The 20,629-nt window shown below is 40.6% G+C and overlaps 2 protein-coding genes across 2 annotated transcripts in view; both read left to right on the forward strand.

The window, feature by feature from the left end:
* LOC141911606 (corticotropin-releasing factor receptor 1-like) overlaps positions 1–9,825 on the forward strand; it is a 31,405-nt gene extending 21,580 nt beyond the window's left edge. The window contains exons 2-12 of the mRNA XM_074802593.1: positions 2,008–2,133; positions 2,400–2,503; positions 3,260–3,363; positions 3,471–3,594; positions 4,113–4,266; positions 5,006–5,066; positions 5,373–5,442; positions 6,752–6,837; positions 8,023–8,158; positions 8,821–8,862; positions 9,529–9,825. Coding sequence (XP_074658694.1) covers positions 2,008–2,133; positions 2,400–2,503; positions 3,260–3,363; positions 3,471–3,594; positions 4,113–4,266; positions 5,006–5,066; positions 5,373–5,442; positions 6,752–6,837; positions 8,023–8,158; positions 8,821–8,862; positions 9,529–9,825 — 1,304 coding nt within the window. The remainder of the gene's footprint in view (positions 1–2,007; positions 2,134–2,399; positions 2,504–3,259; positions 3,364–3,470; positions 3,595–4,112; positions 4,267–5,005; positions 5,067–5,372; positions 5,443–6,751; positions 6,838–8,022; positions 8,159–8,820; positions 8,863–9,528) is intronic.
* A 5,884-nt stretch (positions 9,826–15,709) lies between these two features.
* On the forward strand, positions 15,710–19,993 carry LOC141912297 (uncharacterized). The gene is made up of 11 exons (XM_074803541.1): positions 15,710–15,824; positions 16,026–16,135; positions 16,301–16,447; positions 16,815–16,955; positions 17,342–17,445; positions 17,677–17,800; positions 18,381–18,479; positions 18,568–18,636; positions 18,979–19,032; positions 19,128–19,214; positions 19,755–19,993. The coding sequence occupies exons 1-11, from the start codon at positions 15,776–15,778 to the stop codon at positions 19,935–19,937; spliced, it is 1,167 nt and encodes a 388-aa protein (XP_074659642.1). The 5' UTR covers positions 15,710–15,775; the 3' UTR covers positions 19,938–19,993.
* The last annotated feature ends 636 nt before the right edge of the window (positions 19,994–20,629 follow it).

Here is a 20,629-nt window from a genome sequence, read left to right on the forward strand (position 1 = left end):
CTCAACATCAACCTGTGACAGCGCTGTCTGACAGGTTGGAGAGATTCAAATCGAAACGGCCAATAAAACCACCGGTGAACGAACCAACCAGCAATCAGTGAGAGTAGTTCTAATTGCTGCGGCTAATGACGTGTGCGCTGAAATCGTCTGCGTGTATCCGTAAACGTCAATCAAACTGACAACGTAATAACCGTTACGTTGAAGATATCACGATTGTTCAGAATAGGGGACTATTTGTGCGGCGGAGTGACGGATGAGTGATCCGGTTTTTATGCGGTTTAGATCTAATTCATTCACGCACGTAGAGAACGTATTAATCGTGTGTTCGGGCGCTTATATTTGAGATTACTGCGCCATCGAATTAGCGACGTTTTGATACGTCATGACGTCAACAGCGTTAAACGTGCACAGTACGCTGTTTGTTTGAAACGTACGTATTATCTGGAAATAAACATACGTGCGAAGTTCAGGAACTCTTTTTTCTAGTCTCTAGTAGACCAGTTTAAAATGGCTACTTTTTCCAATCGTACTCCAGAACCTCTCTCGTCGAAGCTGTGAGAGGGTTCACTAAAAACCCATGTATCTGTGTGAGAAGAGGGGTTCACCAAAGAACCCATGCCATCTGTTCTCGCTGCTCCCCCGTGAGTGGAAGTTTTTAACCAAGAGTTCTTCAAATTTCATAATAAAACAGTCAATTGTCAGTACATTTCATCGTTTACCGGTTCACTGAAGCACTTAACAACCATCACCTTCGCAAACCACGGGTCTCGCCGTCGATGACGTCATTCGGTGTGACCATGACCGCGCGGAGACGTGACAAGGATCGTCTGCTCGACTGCAGGCGGCGCGGACGTTGATCAAATAAAAACGGCGGTCACGAAATGATTAAACCGAGTTTGATTGCCTGGCTGAGAGGCAACCACGCGATAATGGACTTGTTTCAGGTGCCCTGTACAAGTTCTCTACCGCGCTAGGAGAACAATCAAATTAATATCCAATCGCGCGGGAATCAGTCAGCGCCGATTGACTTCTCAAAAACAAGGCCACGCTGTTGAATATATGTGTTAGCGGTAGACCGGGGCTTACCTCGATCGGCTGACTGTACGCGCGTGGCTCGTTAACGAACTGAATTTATTTCTCCTCGTTCTCGACGCTGCTCTACGGAAGAGACATGAAGAAAATATCAGTCTGGCAATTTGTTCTGTATCAAGATCAGATAACCGCCGAGAAATGGGAAGCAGTCAATTCATCATGGACGATGTTTATCTGACTTTAACCCTGACACGATTATATAGAATCCGTCGAAAACCTATTCTTAGTCCAACTGGTCCGATGGTCTCTTACGTCAAGATTAGTTGATTCCGTAACTCTACGCGGAACTGGGTTCTGGAGTCGGTGTCAAAACATGCTTTGTAAAATGAATTGCAACGATATAATCAGGTCGATTGATTTTTTTGTACCGAATTTCGACACTTAAATCTAATTCATCTATCAATAAGGTAACAAAAGATGGATGTGTGTAAATATGTACTGTTTGTCTAACATAATTTAAAGACATCCACAGGTCTAAGGGCTGTGAGAAAGGGGGATTCCCTGGAAAGGTAGACATATCGATGCTTTATGTGCGGACTGTAAATTTTTGTCTCTGCCTTTATAACTGTATCACTATAAGACATCCGTAAAGTGTTTATTTAATACAGCTTTAAGTAATGTTGCCTCAATCACGCTAAAAGATTGATTGGTTCGTTTTGTTTTCGCAGAACACGATAATACACACATTAAGATTTCTTCCACAAAATATCAATGAAATATGATATTGAAATGCATGAAATGAAATGAAATTATATCATATTCATTATATCATTTGTAAAAACTGGCGATAAAGCTGTCAGCTTAAAGTAATGATAAACATGCTCGTAATACTGAGTACGGAGCGACATTCTTTTTGATATTTCGCAATCGATTTTCAGATGATTAAAAACGCATTTAATCGTTGTATATTTTCAGATAGGAGACAGTTGTATTGTAACAGTACGGATGACTCGTTGTCGTGTTGGCCGACGACGGTTGCCGGGACCCTGGCGTCGATTCCCTGCCCTCGATTCATCGAAGGGATTCCCTATAACACTTCCAGTAAGTTTGAGCCGAATCGGAAAATGGAAAATACCCAAACGTATTCGATGGTTTCGCACGAAGCCCTGAGAATATTTTGCTATGATAAGATATGATCCATTTTTCGTATATAGAGTTTTTACTGAAATAATGAATATGCAACAGATAAAGTAATATTATTCAAGGAAAGACTTTTCATTTGACTTTTTTTCAAAGTTCCACCAGTACGTAATTCGCTTTAGAAATGAGTAGATTTTAGAAAATAGAATGTTTTTTTTATTAACCAGAGAACGTAACGAAATGGTGTTTGCCGACTGGTCGCTGGGAGAGGTTGGCCAACTATTCTCAATGTGAACCGCTACAGAATATAGACGAAATCTCAGAAATAGCCGTACGTATTTCTAAACACTTCGTTAACCAGCTATCCCACCAGATGGCGCAACGAGCACTCGGTCTTGCGTTGTGAAAATTAGTTCATCATTTTTCAATGAACTTTCAACTGAATATTTAGACTCCCGAATCAATGCATTTTCAAAGCACCTACTAAATGTACAATAAATTCATTCTTCTACTCGGATATCGGTGCTGTTTTTTGATTTATTTGAAATAAACTTCTTTCAATCGTAATCGAAATGTAGTACGATAAATTGAATGCGGAAGACCGAGTAACTACTAGCGACACCAGGCGGATCCTCCCCTGCCATAAGTGGAATCCTCGATTGCCACAGTAGCTATGCGGGTACCCCATTAGTGGACAAACAATTACTACAGTTTAATCTAAGAATGCTTTTATATAAATTATCATATTTGAACTGAAAGATATGCATTTATCAATATCATGATATCTAAAAACTAGAGAATCTAATCACGTAATGAACAATCGCACAATATTGATGGTATTAAAAGCTAATCTTGCCGTCAGTTTTGACTGGATTTATCTAAATCCCTCTTGGTACAAACAGTATATGGCAGTTTCTCGATGGAAATGGAATTTAGATAAATTCGGTCGAATATATACCCAGATGACTTGTTGGGCGATTAAATGAAAAGTCGATCGAATACCCTAGTCAAATACCATCCAATAACGGGATTATTCATTATCCTCTACACTGAGATCTGTCAATTTAGTTATGTGTGTTATTTTTAGGATGGCGAAACCGAAAAGAATATCGTGGTGACTATTTACTTCGTCGGATTTGGTATCTCTTTATTAGCGCTGTGCGTGGCGTTGAGCATATTCCTGCATTTCAGGTAAGACGCGCGGTACCAAATGGCGACCACCAGCTATTCTATCTCAATCTAAATACACGTTGTGTTTTAAAAAGACCCACAGATTTATTCCTCTTTCTTTTTCGCAGGAGTTTACGGTGCATTCGTAATAAAGTCCATTGTCACTTGATCGCGACGTTTATTTTGAGAACGGTGGCTTGGATCATGTTGACGTCGATTATGGGCACGAGCGCCCGAGAGACCGCTCCGTGGGTACGTATCTAACCGACTACCTGTTGAAGAACAGGACTTCCCGTTTCAGGAAATAGTAACTTCCTTAATTGATATTAAACAGAAATATAAGCCTTTAATCTCGATCGATAGAACACTATATCCGTGTTGACGCGATGTAGAAAGAATCCCACAATGATAAGAAAAAGTCCGAAAATGTAATTTCGAGACGTTTCGACTATATCCTAATAGTCATTATTCCTAATGACTATTAGGATATAGTCGAAACGTTGAAATAAACTACTATCTCGAAGTTACATTATCGGACTTTTTCTTATCATTGTGGGATTCTTTCTACAAGCCTTTAATCTATTAAGTCTTCAGGCATCATTCAGTGCAACTGGCAATTCTTATGATACCCTTTATTTGGCGGGGTTGCCAAATTCATATTTCTCTCAACAAGGGCAAACAACCCCTAGAAACCTAGAGATGGGAAAGTGTCGGGATGGTCTATCGAATAAAAACTTTTTTCGTTAATCATTTCGATTATTTATTTTCAGTGGCTATGCACGATTCTGACGGTCATTCACAACTACCTTCAAATGACGAACTTCTTCTGGATGTTCGTCGAAGGGTTGTATCTACATACGATCATAGTCTGGGCGTACTCCGCCGAGAAAATCCGTTTTTGGCATTATGCAATGATCGGATGGTGTAAGTATTATTTCTTTTACTACTTGAATATTCGGCAGTAGAAATCCCTCATTTCGGATTCCTCGGCGACTCCGAGACTAAAAATCGAAATTCAAATTTGTAACGGTCGGAATAGTTCGTTAGGGAGTATGCGCACGCACACGCGTCGTTTCGTGACGTTTAAACAAGTTTTCGATGTTAATTTCACCGTGAAACAAGAGATAAAAACGTCGCCGCAGCAGCCTGGCGATATGAACGTATCAGGTCGTGTTATTGATAGCAGACGACAGAATCACGTGTTTGATTATCGGAATTCAATACGATAACAGTGTGTTTATGGTGGCGAATATAGAAATATCACAACTCCAAAACACAAGTTTTATATCTTTAGACCGGTCTTAAAATTGTTAGATTTGTTATAGAACCAATATGAGCCTAGAGACTGGGTTGTGAGTTGTAGGTTGGTCATAGAACCAAAATGAGCTTATAGAATGGTGTGAAGAAGTTAGATTTGCTATGGAACAAAAATGAGTTTAAACTGGTCCTAAGTTATTGGATTGGCTATTAAACCAAAATGAGTTTAGACTGGTCTTAGGTTGTTCGATTTTGGCCAACATAGAACCAAAACGAGCTCTGGTCGGATCTACGTTGTTAGATTGACTATCGAACCAAAATGGTGCTAGAGTTTTAAGTCGTAAGATGTTGTTAAATTCGCCACAAAGATTTGTTCTTAAATTTCCATATATTTTTTCTCCTACAGGCGCCCCGTGTATTTTGATCGTGTCGTGGGCCGTGGTGAAATATATGGTCGACAACAATTAGTGAGTAATCGGCTGCTTAACAACGAGCGACCGCATTCACGAAGCGCCCGTATATATATAAGTTACGCGTCACGTAAACGAACTTACGGGTCATTCACGAAACAACCCGTAAGTTTGCACGTAGATATCGTGACACGTTATTTTTACGGGCGATTCTACGGTCTCAGCAGAACGCAGTCTCTGAAGGAGAAATTTACAATTTTCTGAAAATGAATCTGCTGAATAACAACTTGTATAACATTGAAGAAGCATGTTTGTTTATCCTATGATGTATGTTAACGTTACCGGGTATGTTATTTTTTTCAGTTGTTGGTTGCCTAAAACTGGAACTTACTACGACTACATTTATATTGCTCCTATATTGATATGCCTTGGTGTAAGTAAAGTACATGTATTCGATTCAATACGTGGCCATTTCAAAGAATCTTATTTTTGATCAATGCTTGTTCAGTTTGAGCCGGCGCATATTCCGGTTATCCCTGTTCTGGAGCCAGTTAGTGACTTCTAATGTACAAATGTTGGCTTAGAAATCTTAATACTGGCCCAAAGTTGTTGATAATCCAAAGAGCCATGATGAGTTTGGTCTAGTCTAGAGAGTGGAATGCTCCACCTTAGCTTACTGATCCCGGAGTCTCTAGCTATAACATTAGCCATTACTGTGCGCCGATCCCTGGGCGAACCTTTCGTAGCTAGTCGACTAGTGGTCGGAACTAAAAACCGTACGCCCTGTCGTAATGTATTTCATAGTGATGGCCATCTTGAAACTTGGTCCAGACTACAGCGACCTTGCTTTTCGTGCCATAATTCCGACTAACTGTCATTCGGGTTCACTTAGTTCGACTATAGTCGTTTAAACTCCGGATAACCGAAGTTCGCCCCTGGCTGAAAGTCGGATGCTCTACTTTATCGTAGTGAACTCGGAGTCTCAACGTGCGTCACGGAGCCACCCCAACTACTGCGTCGTTGTAATATTAAAACCTAATTTGTGTACGACTCGACGGATGTTTGAGTCCAGTTGAGACCGATATAAATCACAACAGTCGCGTCCAGTTCCATCGTTAATCTGTTAATGGTGAAATAATCACATCGATCAACTCGACTTATAGTTTCCGTTGATGACATTCTGCGCTCATCGTCGCAGACGATCGCTCTGCCCTACATTTCAACTGCTCTTAATATGGAGCCGCCCCAGGTGCATCTTCATTCAAAGATTTACCCGCCCTGATTTACTCCAATGGCAGAAATTGACAGAAGCAAAATAAAAGTAAAGGGCGTACTGCTAGATGGCTCTAGGGGGCGCGTTAATGGCGTCTTGGCTTCCTCATCTCGACCTAATTTTACTCTACCTCCCATCCGCGAGATGAGAAGCAATAGGAGGGTGCACCCTCTTCCCTAGTTCGGCCTGCACACCCTCTCTCCACCCCTCGCTATTCATATCATCTCACCATCCTCCTTCCCCTCGCCCTCCACTCCCTCTCAACACCCCCTCGCCCTCCACTCCCTCTCACCGCCCCCTCGCCCTCCACTCCCTCTCACCGCCCCTCACCCTCCACTCCCTCCCTCCACCCCCTCGCTATTCATACCCTCTCACCGCCCCCTCGCCCTCCACTCCCTCTCACCGCCCTCTCGCCATCCACTCCCTCTCTCGTCAGTAAACTATATAATAATCTACTCTTTTTTTTCAGGTGAATATTATATTTTTGGGTTCTATTATTTGGGTTCTGATAACGAAGTTACGCGCATCGAACACGCTGGAAACACGTCGCTATAGGTAGGTACACTGACGTCACAGAGTCGTCTTCACGACAGCATGATGTGACGTCATGAGTAACGTAAACGCTTCAACTATCGGTGCATTGCTTTCTTATCTGCGTGATTTATTTTACTCTAGTTTATAACGAATTATTTATTTTGCGCGATATATATTGTGTTTTTTTTTCAAGTTTGTGAACGATTCAATGCTTAATAGTAGAATAGGCCACACACGAATAGAAAACTAGATAATAGAAATAAAACCACTTCAATATTTACAAAGATGATTAAGAAGCGTCTTGTCTTTTCATTTTTGCTTCAAACTTTTGATCACCTTTTTAATCTTTTGAATTCGTACATATATTAGGTTTCGTTTCTATCAAAATGAGACTGCACTATTCTAATTACCTCGGTTAATTGATTATCAATTTCAGGAATGATTTTATTAGGTAAATCAAACAAACGTTCGGGTTTGTTTTGTAGTAAGAACACGTGCACTTGCATGGACAGCGCCGTCTGCCGTGAACGAATCGAAACACTTTCATATATTCTTTTAGAATTCCCAAAATTGACATTTCTGCTTATCCGACCTATCCTTATCACCAGCGCTATCCACCGATATTTGTCGTTCATTTCAGTTTTCTGTTATCATTCTCTGTTTACTTCGCTTCCCTGCATTAGACACCATCGACGTCACGCGACCGTTGACGACCTTGGTGAAACGACCTTGGCACATCCTCGTGTATAGCGTTTTACCTTAATTGTTGAATGTAATGAAAGATAGGCAAACGACAAAAAGGACGAAGTAATTATTTCACGTTTTCAAACCTGACTAAAAAGATATTTATTTTGATATCGATATTTAAAATGGTGTCATTATCAGGGTTGTACCTAGCACTTGAATTTTTTTTTTTTTGGGGGGGGGAGGGGGCAGAGAAACCCGAAAAGGGCAGTTCTTTAGGAAACTACAATGATATTTGCAAAACGGAAATTTTTCCAAAATTTCTGGGGGGGGGGGGGCAGAAAATAGATTGAAAATGTGCAATCGTTGGTGGAGTACTACATTAAGCAGGAGAGAAGAAATATAATGATATTGACAATGATAATATGAGTTATAGAAATAATACAATATTTTACTTTAAGTAAGATCAGAAATTAGATTTTTAAAATGGAATCGAAATATGTTTGTTTGTGATATTTGCAGGAAAGCCGTACGCGCGACTTTAATTCTTCTACCGTTGCTGGGACTGACGTACGTTCTGTTTATAACACCTCCCAGTCAAGATACGACTGTGAAGGCTGTATTCGCCTACTTCAACGCCGTCTTACAGTCTACACAAGTAAGTCATAGGTATTTCATTTCCGAAACGCGTCTTCTTCGATAGAAACAGCGGCGGATCCAGAGTTGGGTTCGGGGGTTCGAACCCCATTTTCTGACCAAGTGCCCTTTTGAAAATCCGCATGACATAGGCTTCTTATCCCCTGTCTTAATCTAATTCGCACTAAGATTGTAAAAATTTACCTGAAATCTTCAGAGAGACAGCCGCGGCGACTAAAATCGGTCCTTTACAACTAACCCCTTTCATCCAGCCCGGGTCCGCCTCTGAGAAATCTGCTCATCGTTGACTGGATTCTCTAGACAATGAACATTTTTGCCGAGTCGTTTCAGTTGAGTCGTCATCGTTATGCTAGTGTTCTTTTCCAAACGATGGCTTACGCTGAGTAGATTGAATCGGGCAAAAATAGAAAAACGACGACATCAGTAATATAACGACTTCAAATGACAACTTACACTTAGTAAATTAAATTGGACAATAGGGACTGAAAAAGAGGCGGTGGCTAAAGGCCCCCGCACATGAGCCAAAAACTGCGTACGCAAATGGCGCAGCGCAGTTTTCGGCTCGGAGGCCTTTAGCTATAGCGACTAGCATGTCGTTTGAAAGTCGGAGGTCTCGGGTCAGAATTCTTCCGATGAACTTATATTTCTATTAATTTTTTTCAGGGTCTTTGGGTGTCTGTGTTCTACTGCTTCCTGAACAGCGAGGTGAGACGTAAGGAAAAACAGTTAACATTAATTCATTTTACAAATTAAGCACATTGAATTTGTCATTATTTCACAAAGTTGGAACCGCCATCTTGTATTTCGATTAATGGTGAGCGGAAACGATACTTAGGCATAATGCTTGCAGTTTCGTCCCAGTCTCGCGGGATCTCGTCAAACAGTACTAGTAATCTAGAAGTATCAATTTTCTAGATACACGTGTACTAATAATCTGTAAGTCCGAGACACAAGCAGAAAAACAAGTCTATTAGTTGTGGATTGTATGGTGTCATAATTCGTGAAACGTCGGAAAAAAAGGAAACATTTCCAGACTTTTTTTCCTTCGTAGTTTGTGATATTCTGTATCATCGTTACAAAACTCAAGATTGTTTCATCAATGGTTAAATTCAAATTCTCCACCGTTTTTTCCTCAAATCACTATTCTATCAACTCGCGTTCATTACTGATGTAAAAATACACTGAAAATTGCAGGAGTGCACTTTGAATAATCCGAATATATTTCTCTTCTTGGTCGGTGTTTCATCAATGGTTAAATTATCCATTCTCCACTGGTGTCTTTTCTCAAATCACTATTCTATCAGATTGTGTTAAGCTCACTGATTACAGAGTTCACTAACAATATTTATATATTTGTCTTCTTTGTCACAGGTTCGGGCAGCGATATCGAAGCGCTTCTCCGATTGGCAGGACACTAAAACATTAAGCACGCGTTACGTCACGCGCGGTAATTCGGTCGCCGGTTCGAATTCACCCGCCAGAAGTAGTACCCAACACGTGGCGCACGCGCAAACGATACCGCTAACGAACGGAAGTGGCGGTGGTGGTGGCGGCGGCGGAACCGGAACGCACAACAAAAAGGACCGCAATTGCAACGAGAGCGATAACGACTCGCCGGATGGCAGGTGCACGAAAAAGACGCCTCTGATCCAGGAGAATTCGGTATGACAGGACTGAATAGACCGACGGCTTTGATTGGCTGTGAGCTTTGATACACGAAACAACACGTGGCGACGCCTAGCGGTGTAGAGCGAAACGACGCGGGAGACAATTTTCGATTCAATGGTTGAATATGCAACCGGAAGTAGCTCGGGCATATCACCGCGAGGTGAATGGGCAGCAAAACACGTGACCATCGCAGAGTCACGTGACGTACCAGCAGGTCGGCGCATGCGCGTTGTTGTAAGTTTTTGGTCCATAACGATGATAAACCTATTACGAAGATATATAATTGAATATAACTTGCATGTAGTATCAAATATTGTATAGAATTGTTAATTTATAATGTGTATAAATTGATTGAAATCGTCTGATTCTAAAAGACGACCACGTGACGTCATGCCGCCGTTTTGCACGCGTCCCCGATATGGGCTTGCAATATAAAGAACCTAGTCTTATTTTAGAATCGATTGTCTAGGCTTCAGAAGTTTTTCTGATTGGTTTGGCGAAAATCGGACCAGAAACGTTATTGGTTTATTTACTTCCAAACATGTTTAATAGATTTTCTTTTGAATTGTACAGTGCCCGGAACGCGGGTGGTCCAGCGCGGTGCGGTGCCCGGAACGCGAGTCCGGCGCGGTACGGTGCGGTGCCCGGAACGCGAGTCCGGCGCGGTACGGTGCGGTGCCCGGAACGCGAGTCCGGCGCGGTATGCCCCACGTTGATGCACGATATATATGTATACCACTTTCTGTAAAAACTAAAAGAACAATTTGTAAATAAAAAGCTCACTATGAATAAATGTGTAGATGATACTAGATTAATGTTTGCATTTAGTGAAGAACACAAAAAGAAAGGGCCGAGATCCAGCGGACAGTCCACTGGTCAGTGCTCTGGGTGGGTTGCTCCGGATGCTACACATAGTTTTAAATTACATACTCGGCTCTTCGCTGAAAGACTTTATTGTAACCTGTCTTTTGATGTACTCTATCCGGCTAATTGTTTACAAAGGTCGAATGTCGTCTAATCCCTACTTTTCGAGACTTACGGTACTTACGAAATGGTATTACTGTATATAAATGACGACCTTGGATCTTTGGCCTTAAGAGAAATGTCACTTATTTGTGTAAAATCGGTGTAATAAAACAACGTGAAACATTTGACCTCCACGTGTCCTACGCGTAGTTCTAATGTAGCCGCGTAAAAATTATTTAACTGGCATCCGCAAGTTGCGGATGCCAGTTAGATAATTTTGAGCCTTTGAAATTTCATGCGTGGACATTCAAAAATACAAAGAATATATACAACAAAACCCCATACCTTCAACGGTATTATTAAAACTGGGATACCGATTTGCTACCAAAAACAGCACACCTCTTCCTGTCTCGGAGCCGCCCAATAGAGAGTGAGAGTAGCGAGAGAGAGAGAATTTCAATGAATGAATTGTATTTATCTATAGTCTGTGATAAACATTGTGTCGAATGTACCACAGCAGACGGACAATATCAGACCCTTCGCACGTAAGATGGCTGCCTCCTAAATCCAACCCTATGACGTCATCAAACTACCTACTAATCATTGAATCGATAAAATGTTCCCAAAAATATGGCTGAACAACTCGATGATGTCATAGGGGGATTTCCGAGGCGGGTTATTCGTTCACGCGAAGGATTCCTATAAAAGCTGCCTGCTTGTTCAAAAACATGTAAATCGTACTGATAGAATGTAATAAAAGATGCTAAATCTATCTCAATCTTAATGATGAATAAAAACTGTTATTTATAATCAGAGAATTTTAAGTAGTTCTTCTGTTGTTTATTATGATCTGGGGTCTTTCATACGCAATAGGGGTGAGGGGGTACGGCTCGGCGTGAGTTAGCTCCGGTGCGCTCGCGTATGACTAGATGCCGCCGGTTTTTAATCAACCACATTTTTACATTGCCGACTGCCCCTCTCGGCGCCGATGCTCCTCCAAACACTCGACTGCCCCCTATCGGCTACGACGCTCCTCCAAAACACTCGACTGCCCAAACAGCCACGACATGAGGCGAATGTTATCATTTATTCGTACAGTCAAGCCCGCTTAATAAATTTTTGCCCCAAAACAATTGAATTTATGGAAGCCCTGCCATATGAATTACTGTTTGGTTTACCGAGATAAGATGTCATCGATTAGGAGAAAATCGCCATCAGTTTAGTAACAATAAAGTGGAAAGAACAGAGACCAAATTTGCAATATAAGAGATTGATATATCTATAATATAACATGCATTTAATCGTCAAGTGCAAAGCGTTCAGTGAGTTCTGTACGGTTCAGTCTGGCTAAGTCGCTCTGGCTAAACGAGAAATTGTAAGCCTCCCAAAAAAAAAATTTGAAAATTATATTTAAAGCGTTTTCCCGCCACCTTGAGTGATTACCTTGTGGAAAAAAAACGAGTTTTTTTATAGTAAAAAATGAAGAAACCTAGCCGAAAAAGGGGGTTCGTTCGCACCCCCCGAACCCCCCTGGCGACGCCTATGCTCTCTGCTGCGACCAGACTTCTGCACCACTCATAGACCAGATATTTATCACAAATCAAACATTTATTTGCTAAACAAACAAGCCCAATCCTGGGCTTCCACACAATTTGTCAAAGAAAATATTTTTTATGAAAATGTAATACAAAATTAATTATTTATTTACAAATACTGGTAGGGATCAGCAGTATGGCAGCCTCAGATTGTCACGAAGAGAGACAAATTATTGTATTGAAATCTTTACATAATATACTAATACATAAGAAACTATTTTATATATTTTGATAATACAGCAGTTATGAAGAGTGAGACTAAAACGATTATTGCAGTATCTATATACGGGGTGCAGCAGTTTATAGTAACTAAAACTAACAGATTTGTCATAAAGAGTGAGACTTAAATGATTATTCCAGTATCTATATACGGGGTGCAGCAGTTTAGTAACAAAAACTAACAGATTTGTCATAATTTGTCTGAATTTGGTGTACATATTTCTAACCGATCATCCGCTCCGCTAGCCACGAGGCTTGCGTGAGGGTGAAAGTATTAATATTCTGACACTCAATACACTTTTTTCCTTACACTTTCTAAAACTTCCTTCCGCGAAGACCCGCCTAAAGCTGGATTCATGTCGACGCCTAGACCAACGCAACCGGCCGGATAATCGATCAGCACCACATAACCTCAGCGTTTTCAAACTTCAAAAGAAAAGATGCCATTGACCGCCATTCAAGAATGGCCAGTGACCTACCTGCAAAACCTTTTGAAATCATTCCCCGAAGCTTTTGGTATTGGTGATGCAACCAATCACCGGTTACGAATTCTAAAGGGGTCAGTTAAAAACTGGTGGGCGCTCCTACAAGTTGTCATTACACATGGAAATTCTACACGGCGAAGAAGTCTCTGTCGCTGGATATTTGCTCAGATAGGACACGTTTTAGAAAAAGAGAATTTTCATTAGAATGTAACAAACGCAGCTGAGCTGATAAACTATTTGTTATTAATACAACTGGATTTTGGCAACAGGACACGGAATTTAAAAATGACTTTAAGATTGACTCTTAAATAAAAGGATTATATTTTCAAATTGCTGCTTCATCCGCGTTACAAGGTTGCTGTAAGGTAGGTGGAACATTTATTTAACATTAGCGGTCGAAATTATGTTTTATAGATTTAGATTTAGGAAAAAATAGTTGAACTTTATGTTAGGGTTAGGTTAGGTTTAATCAACAGGTACCGGTACCCAGTGTTACAGCTTCATGGAAGATACAACAGACTCGCCTACTGATGAAAAACAAGAGCGGTCCGAATTGAATAAGGTAGGACATATTTCAGCGTGGACTTATCAACTAGAGTTGATACGTCCATGATTTCAGTGAGAAGAAAAAGACCCCCGGGCCACAGAAGATCGAACCCGAAGTTGAATGATGATGACAGAGTGGCTTGAAAAACTTCAGGTGCGACTTGTATGACATGTCTAATAGTTCTTGTAGATAAATAGAATTGATAGAATTTGTGTTAGTTCTAACTAGTTATTTGACCCCCCAATTAAAGCATAATTTCAACCGTTAATTCTTAGGTATTTTGAATATATTTCACAATTATCCTACGCTCCCCACCCTCACCCCTCCCCTTAAAACGAAGCTTCTACGATTTTGTGGGTTAAGCCTGACTATGGTAGGATGAGGAATTGACGATTTGGACTTGACAACTTTTTTCTACATAATAGAAACTACATAAACGTTAACACGTGTAGAGCTAGGGGGTTGGACTATTAACCCCCAAAAGACATACAGATAACAGTGATACAAATATAAAACAATAGACAAATATACACTTATATAATATTACACATTAAAAAATGATAGAATTAAATTTTTCACGCGCCATTTTATTTTGAAGTCTCATCTCGCGTCATTTCATTTTGAAGTCTCATCTCGCGCCATTTTATTTTTCATCTCGCGCCATTTTATTTGGATGTAATCTCGCGCAGTTTTATTTGGAGGTAATCTTGCGCAATTTTATTTGGAGGTAATCTCGCGCCATTTTATTTGTCTTTTTGCGCATCCCAGATACATCACTTATCTTGTTGTTCGGTAATTTATCATATTATATCAACTCACTCAGTTATATATTGTAATATATATATATGTATTGTAATATATGTATTGTAATATGTATTTTATTATGTATTGTACCATGTGTTATATTATGTATTGTATTATATATTGTACCATATATTGTAATATGATATGTATTGTACCATGTATTGTATTATGTATTTGTAATTACTCTTCTCACCCGGTTCTCTCTAATTATTGTCAGTCTGCCTATAAATACTGATTATTAGCGAAAGCTTGTGCGTCAAATAAACCTATATTGTATACTTATACTTGTCTCGTTAAAATTATTCTAAACCCGGTTTATACCCCAGGCTCCTCTACGGAATAAGGGAACATCGTGTTTTAATTCCCGATTCGGACCCGCTGTTGCAGCCTTCGTCAGTGGACACAGGACAACTCGGGCTGGATTCGAACCCTTGAAAGCAGCACGCCCATTTCTCTTGGACATTGAGGAAAACTTCTAAGACTAAGATTCGATTTCCAGCCTTCTTTGACGAAGAGAACTTCAGCGGGACAATACTCAGAATTCGAATTTGTGGAATTAACCTGTTTTGGAATTTTCTGCGAAAGCTTCATTTTCTAGAGGAAAATAAATCAATTTCATATCGGTAACTATTACGACGAGTAATAGGAAAAATTTTGCCGAAATTGAGAGTATTGAAACAAACACAGCTAACCTACACGGCTGTCTGGAATCAGTTCTTTCGGGATGAAAAATTTGCAGAAAATTCCGAAACATTTTCATTCCATCACGAAGAGACTGAAATTGACTGGTGACCCACGTACGCTGGGCGAACTTTGGTTATCGGAGTTAGTCGCGACTATAGTCGAACTAAGTGAAACCGAATGTCAGTTAGTCGGAACCAGTCTGGAAATAGTTCGGAAATAAAGCGCATTCGGTTATTAGTTCCGACCACTCGTCGACTAGATACGAGAACTGAATTTGGCCCCTACTGAGGAACTAGGATTCTGACCCGGCGAACACGACCATCAGCCAGGAACAAGATAGTCCCGACCAGTGTGTGGTCGGCGGATGAGAGAGGATTAATGTACAAGGCAAGCAACATCGGAGCCTCGCTTGGAAGGTCTCCACTGAAGGCGCTGCGATAGAATCCCGGTAATTGGACTTTATTAGAATAACATGGCACTAAACGCAGTAGGACAGAGAGCGAATGTCCGCTCCATGAGTCCGACCGGCTCACATTTCCAGTCCGCTCCATCAATCCATTCGGTGAAACTTCTCTGGACATTCAAGGTCGTCGCGTTTGCAAAATAAATTCTAAACGTGTTTCGCTCAAAAATTCACGTAAAGACGAAAAATGGGCAAATCAAAAGACAAGAAGAAAGCAAAACGAAATAGAATCAAAGGTAAATCATGAAGAATTGTGTTTCAATTTACTGAAGGTTTATTTAGTTCCGTTTTGAAAGCATTTTTGGCTTTCACCTATCGTGTACTGTATCCGACCCCTCCCGTTCCTGACCCCTCTGGCCTCTGTCTTTCCGTTAATATCTACTAAACTGGCATGGTCTGTGGTGTTGTCATTATCTCGTGAAATTTGCACCTCATAGAGAAACAGAAAATAGAGGCTTCGTGTTTAGACGCGTCGACTCCGACCGAAGAGACGCCATCTTCAAGTTCAAGCAGAGATAGATATACCGTAGATCAAATTCTTGAAAAGGTTAGTGAGTCGGGGTCTATTTAATCGGGGTAGCTTGATTAGGAAATCGTCTTGTCGAGTGTCTAGCCGTCATTCCTTATGATAGACATCTGGTTTTCAGACTCTGTGTAGCCTGATGCAGCTGTGGTGTCAGGTTCCGATTAACTCATTTTCTCTCTATTTCAGGTTCAGGAATACATGGACACGTTTAATTATGAATTAGCTCAGAAGTTTTGTCAACGAGCTTTAGAAATCGACGCCGACAATTTAAAAGTTCTCGAAACTTCGGGAATTCTGTTATTAGAACTCGGCAATCCAGAGGGCGCCAAACAAGTATCCTTTATAATACTAGTTTATCCCCACTTGCCACAGTCATTATGACTGTACACTAGTGACACCTGGTGGATCCTCACTTGCTACGAAAGAAATCCATTATTCCCACAGTAGTTGATGTTTTACTGGATCCTCGCTTGCCGCAGCAGCAATCCTCTTTGTTTACATTACATTAGTTTATGTCCTACTGCACACTAGCGACACCTGGTAGGTCCTCACATGCTACATGTGACACCCTCTTGCGGCAGTAGTTGATATCCTATTGAATACTAGTGACACCTGTTGAACTCTCGTGTGATCCTCGATTATATTGATAGAGGGAATCGGTAAAATTTTAAGGATTATTATTCCTTAAATTGATTGTCAGTGTTTTGGTCGAGCTGTCGAGCTATCACCTCACGATGGTTACCGCAAGTATATGTATTTAGGTCAGTTGTTTGACGGCGTTCAAGCCGTTCAGTGCTTCCAGAAAGGCATCGAACTAATGACGAAAACTCAAGCGGAACAGGTAAAATCATCCACATCACAACCCAATGTTTAAATTCCGTATCAATCAAGGTTTAGAATAATGATGGAACAAACTCTGTTATAAGGAACCTAGAATTTTGTCCCAAATACGAAAAGTTTGATAATTTCATACCAGATATAATGAACTATCAGTTTTAACAAACTGGGGCGGCAGTTGCTCAAAAGTCGGTTTGAGTTAACCAGTGGATAGTTGACATAGTGACAATTAAAAGTTCATTGTTAACATGGTATCCACTGGTTTTATTTTACCAACTTTGAGCCACTGGGTACAGATTTTCGGGTTGCCTAAAGTTCCACAAGGATCCGCTGTAGTTTATTTCCGATAATTTGACCCTAGACACAAATTTTTGTTTTATTGTTTTTCAGGTAGCTGCAGCATGTGCTAGTCCAGTAGAGGGCAGCACTGTAACTAATCGAGATATATCCAGCGCTCATTGTACGATAGCTGAACTCTATATGACCGATCTGTGGTTAGTTTCACTTCTCATTTGGGATCATTCATTTATTACGTACGCATTAGGGGAGGGGGAGGGGTAAGTGCAATTGTGTACTCCAATGCTTAATGTATATGATAAAATGGCCGGTTTTTGCATACAGGGGGGGGGGTCTGGAAAAGTCAAATTTTATGCGTACGTAATAAATGAATAATCCCACTGTAGATGGCGCCAATATTTCGCTCATTTTTTTTCTTTCGTTTCAAGCTTCGAAGAAAATGCGGAAGATGTTTGCAAAATGAATATCGCTCGAGCGATCGAGAAGGATGCCGAAAATCCGGAGGCGTTTCAAGCGATGGCGAGCTTTCAACTAGTCAAACAAAACCAAGAGGTAAATTCTCGTAGACGTTCCGTGCCAATGGGATGCTGCACCTGTTCGCCATCTATTGGAATTCGAATACAACACAGCCACGTCGGCACAAGTCCCAGTCTGAGACATGGAAAGGGTTTTTATGTCCAGGGACCAGTTGCACAGTCGTGACTTAAGTCCAAAAGTGGTCTTAAATCTTAAGACTGGTCTCAGGTTGTTAGATTGGCTATAGAACTAAGTTGGTCTTAGACTGGTCTTAAGTCTAAGCCATGACTGTGTAACCGGCCCCAGGATTCAGTCATGACTTAAAGTCCAATTTATCCAATAACTACACTATATTCAATATTTTATGAGGACTGCTTTAGTAAATTTTTTTTTTAACACCCTCAATCGCTAAGTGCGAGGCAGGGCATTATAAGCAGGTTCGATGTTTCTTTTTCCCAGTCGGGGAGAGACCAGAGAAGAACCTTCGACCAAGAAACTCTGTCGCCACAAGGGTTTGGACCCATAAACCCTGGATTGACGAGACCAGTGACCGGCGGCTTAAACCACTCGGCCTCTCAACTGCTTTTGTAATACTTCTAAATGTTATATATTTCAGGAAGCGAAAGCTATGATTCAGAAAAGTGTTTCGTTGTGGCTACCGAAATTAGAAAATTTAGATAAAGAAGGAAATACAGAAGAATTCGATCCTATCGAGGTCGGTTGTACTGAATATCGGAACGTTCTCAAAATACCAATGTATCGTCTAGATTTTCAATTTATTTAATTTGTAAATATTTTCGCAGCCGTGTTCGGTGTCGTATCAGCAGAGAACGCAAGCAGCTCAGATTCTGATCGAAGTCGAAGATTATGAGGTATGAAATGCTGATCTAGAATCTAGGACCAAGGGGCTGGGTGCGCAGTCAAAAGCTTTAGATTTTGTACCTAAGTCTAGGAACAACTAAGTTCTATAGCCGATCTAACAACTTAAGACTAGTCTAAAGATTTAAGAATGCTTTTGAATTCAAGTCACAACTGCGCAACCGAACCTAGTTCAACAGTTAAAATGGGTTAATTTTCAATAAGTTAGCTCATCGAAAATTAACTTATTTTAACTCGGGGTCAACTGTAACCCACAACTGTGGAGCTGGATCCCTGATTTTTCCACGAAATGGAGGTTTAAAGTTTGATAATGTTTTGTTTGTTTCCTGCCACAGACGTGTATAAAAGTATTAGACAGTTTACTAGAAGAAGATGATGAAATTGTTCAGGTAAAGTTCACCGATGTTACATGTTGTTACATGCGCATGTTTATTTAGTTCACATGAACCGGTATGGTAAACATGTACATGTTGTTTATTTGCAGACGTGGTATTTATTGGGTTGGGCGAATTATTTACAAGGAGACGATTATAAAGGAAATGCTCGATTTTATCTGAACAAAGCAGATGAGGTGAGTTGGATTGAGTATGAACGCGGGGCCCCAAGGGATTATTCATTTATCACAAATGCATAAAATCCGTAATTTACAACCCCCTCCTTGTAGCATGCTAAATCAGTAATTTTTTATCTATACTTAAAGAATCGTATAGTATGTAATTGCACTAACCCCCCTCTCCATCCACTGTATGTAATAAATGACCCCATGCATTAAGTTATCAATAGATAGGGTATGGTAGGATCCATAGTCATCATGGCTCAGATTTAATGCATGTCTAAGCTCATCTTGGTTCCATATTTAATCTTACAACTAACCGGTAACCCCAGACTCGGCTCATTTGGGTTCTCAACTCTAGATCAGTTTTAAGACTTATGGCCAATTCAAGTCTTGACAATTGAACTGACCCCTGAAGATTTGTAGATCCTTTCAGTAGTGCGTATTTGATGATGTCATAGGGGGATTTGTGGACGGAGCTTTCTGCTTTGATAGAATGTCTACTAAGTACAAGACGTGTAGAAAGAACTAATGAATGCTTTCATGTGTTTGGTACAGGTGGCTAAAAAAGTGAAATGTGACGATGAACCGATGTTGAACCACATCTCAGAGTTACTAACTGAACTCGGTCCAGCGGAAGAGGATGAGGATGCTGAAGAGGAGACCGCCGTTGGCCAGGGTAACGGTGATAACGAAGATGAAGATGTTAGTAGTAGTTCGGACGAAGAGATGGATGAATAAATTGTTATTTGAATTGATTATTGGTGTTTATATATTTTAAAAGAATGAGAAAATGTACAGATATTAAATGTCTCAGAAATATCAATCAACAGCCTCAGTTTTACACAAGTGATATCATTTTTATCGTTCAAAGATGGGAAATCACAATTTTAATGTATGGCACGCTCTTAATGAGATGACTATCCCAATGTATCGCTATGAAATACTAGGAATAGCAGTCATTGAGAGCCAAGACCCTTGTATCTAACTCTTGGTCAAACATCTTCATATTTATCTGAAAATGCCTTGTCCTGGATCAAACACCCTCATATCTGTATGGAATAGACCTGTGTTGTGGGTCAGATGTCCTCATATCTGTATGGAATAGGCCTGTGCTGGGTCAGATGTCCTCATATCTGTATGGAATAGACCTGTGCTGGGTCAGATGTCCTCATATCTGTATGAAATAGGCCTGTGTTGGGTCAGATGTCCTTATATCTGTATGGAATAGGCCTGTGCTGGGTCAGATGTCCTCATATCTGTATGGAATAGGCCTGTGCTGGGTCAGATGTCCTCATCTCTGTATGGAATAGGCCTGTCTTGGGTCAGATATCCTCCGATCTGTATGGAATAGGCCTGTGCTGGGTCAGATGTCCTCATATCTGTATGGAATAGACCTGTGCTGGGTCAGATGTCCTCATATCTGTATGAAA

This window comes from Tubulanus polymorphus, chromosome 10, assembly GCF_964204645.1.
Source record: "Tubulanus polymorphus chromosome 10, tnTubPoly1.2, whole genome shotgun sequence".
NCBI lineage: Eukaryota > Metazoa > Nemertea > Palaeonemertea > Tubulaniformes > Tubulanidae > Tubulanus > Tubulanus polymorphus.

What these genes read in the sequence shown, in the direction of transcription:
- LOC141912297 (XM_074803541.1), top strand. Translation starts at nt 15,776, where the DNA reads ATGGGCAAATCAAAAGACAAGAAGAAAGCAAAACGAAATAGAATCAAA. An exon ending in TAGATCAAATTCTTGAAAAG is followed by an intron (nt 16,136 to 16,300) that starts GTTAGTGAGTCG and finishes TCTCTATTTCAG; the next exon opens with GTTCAGGAATACATGGACAC. An exon ending in CGAAAACTCAAGCGGAACAG is followed by an intron (nt 16,956 to 17,341) that starts GTAAAATCATCC and finishes ATTGTTTTTCAG; the next exon opens with GTAGCTGCAGCATGTGCTAG.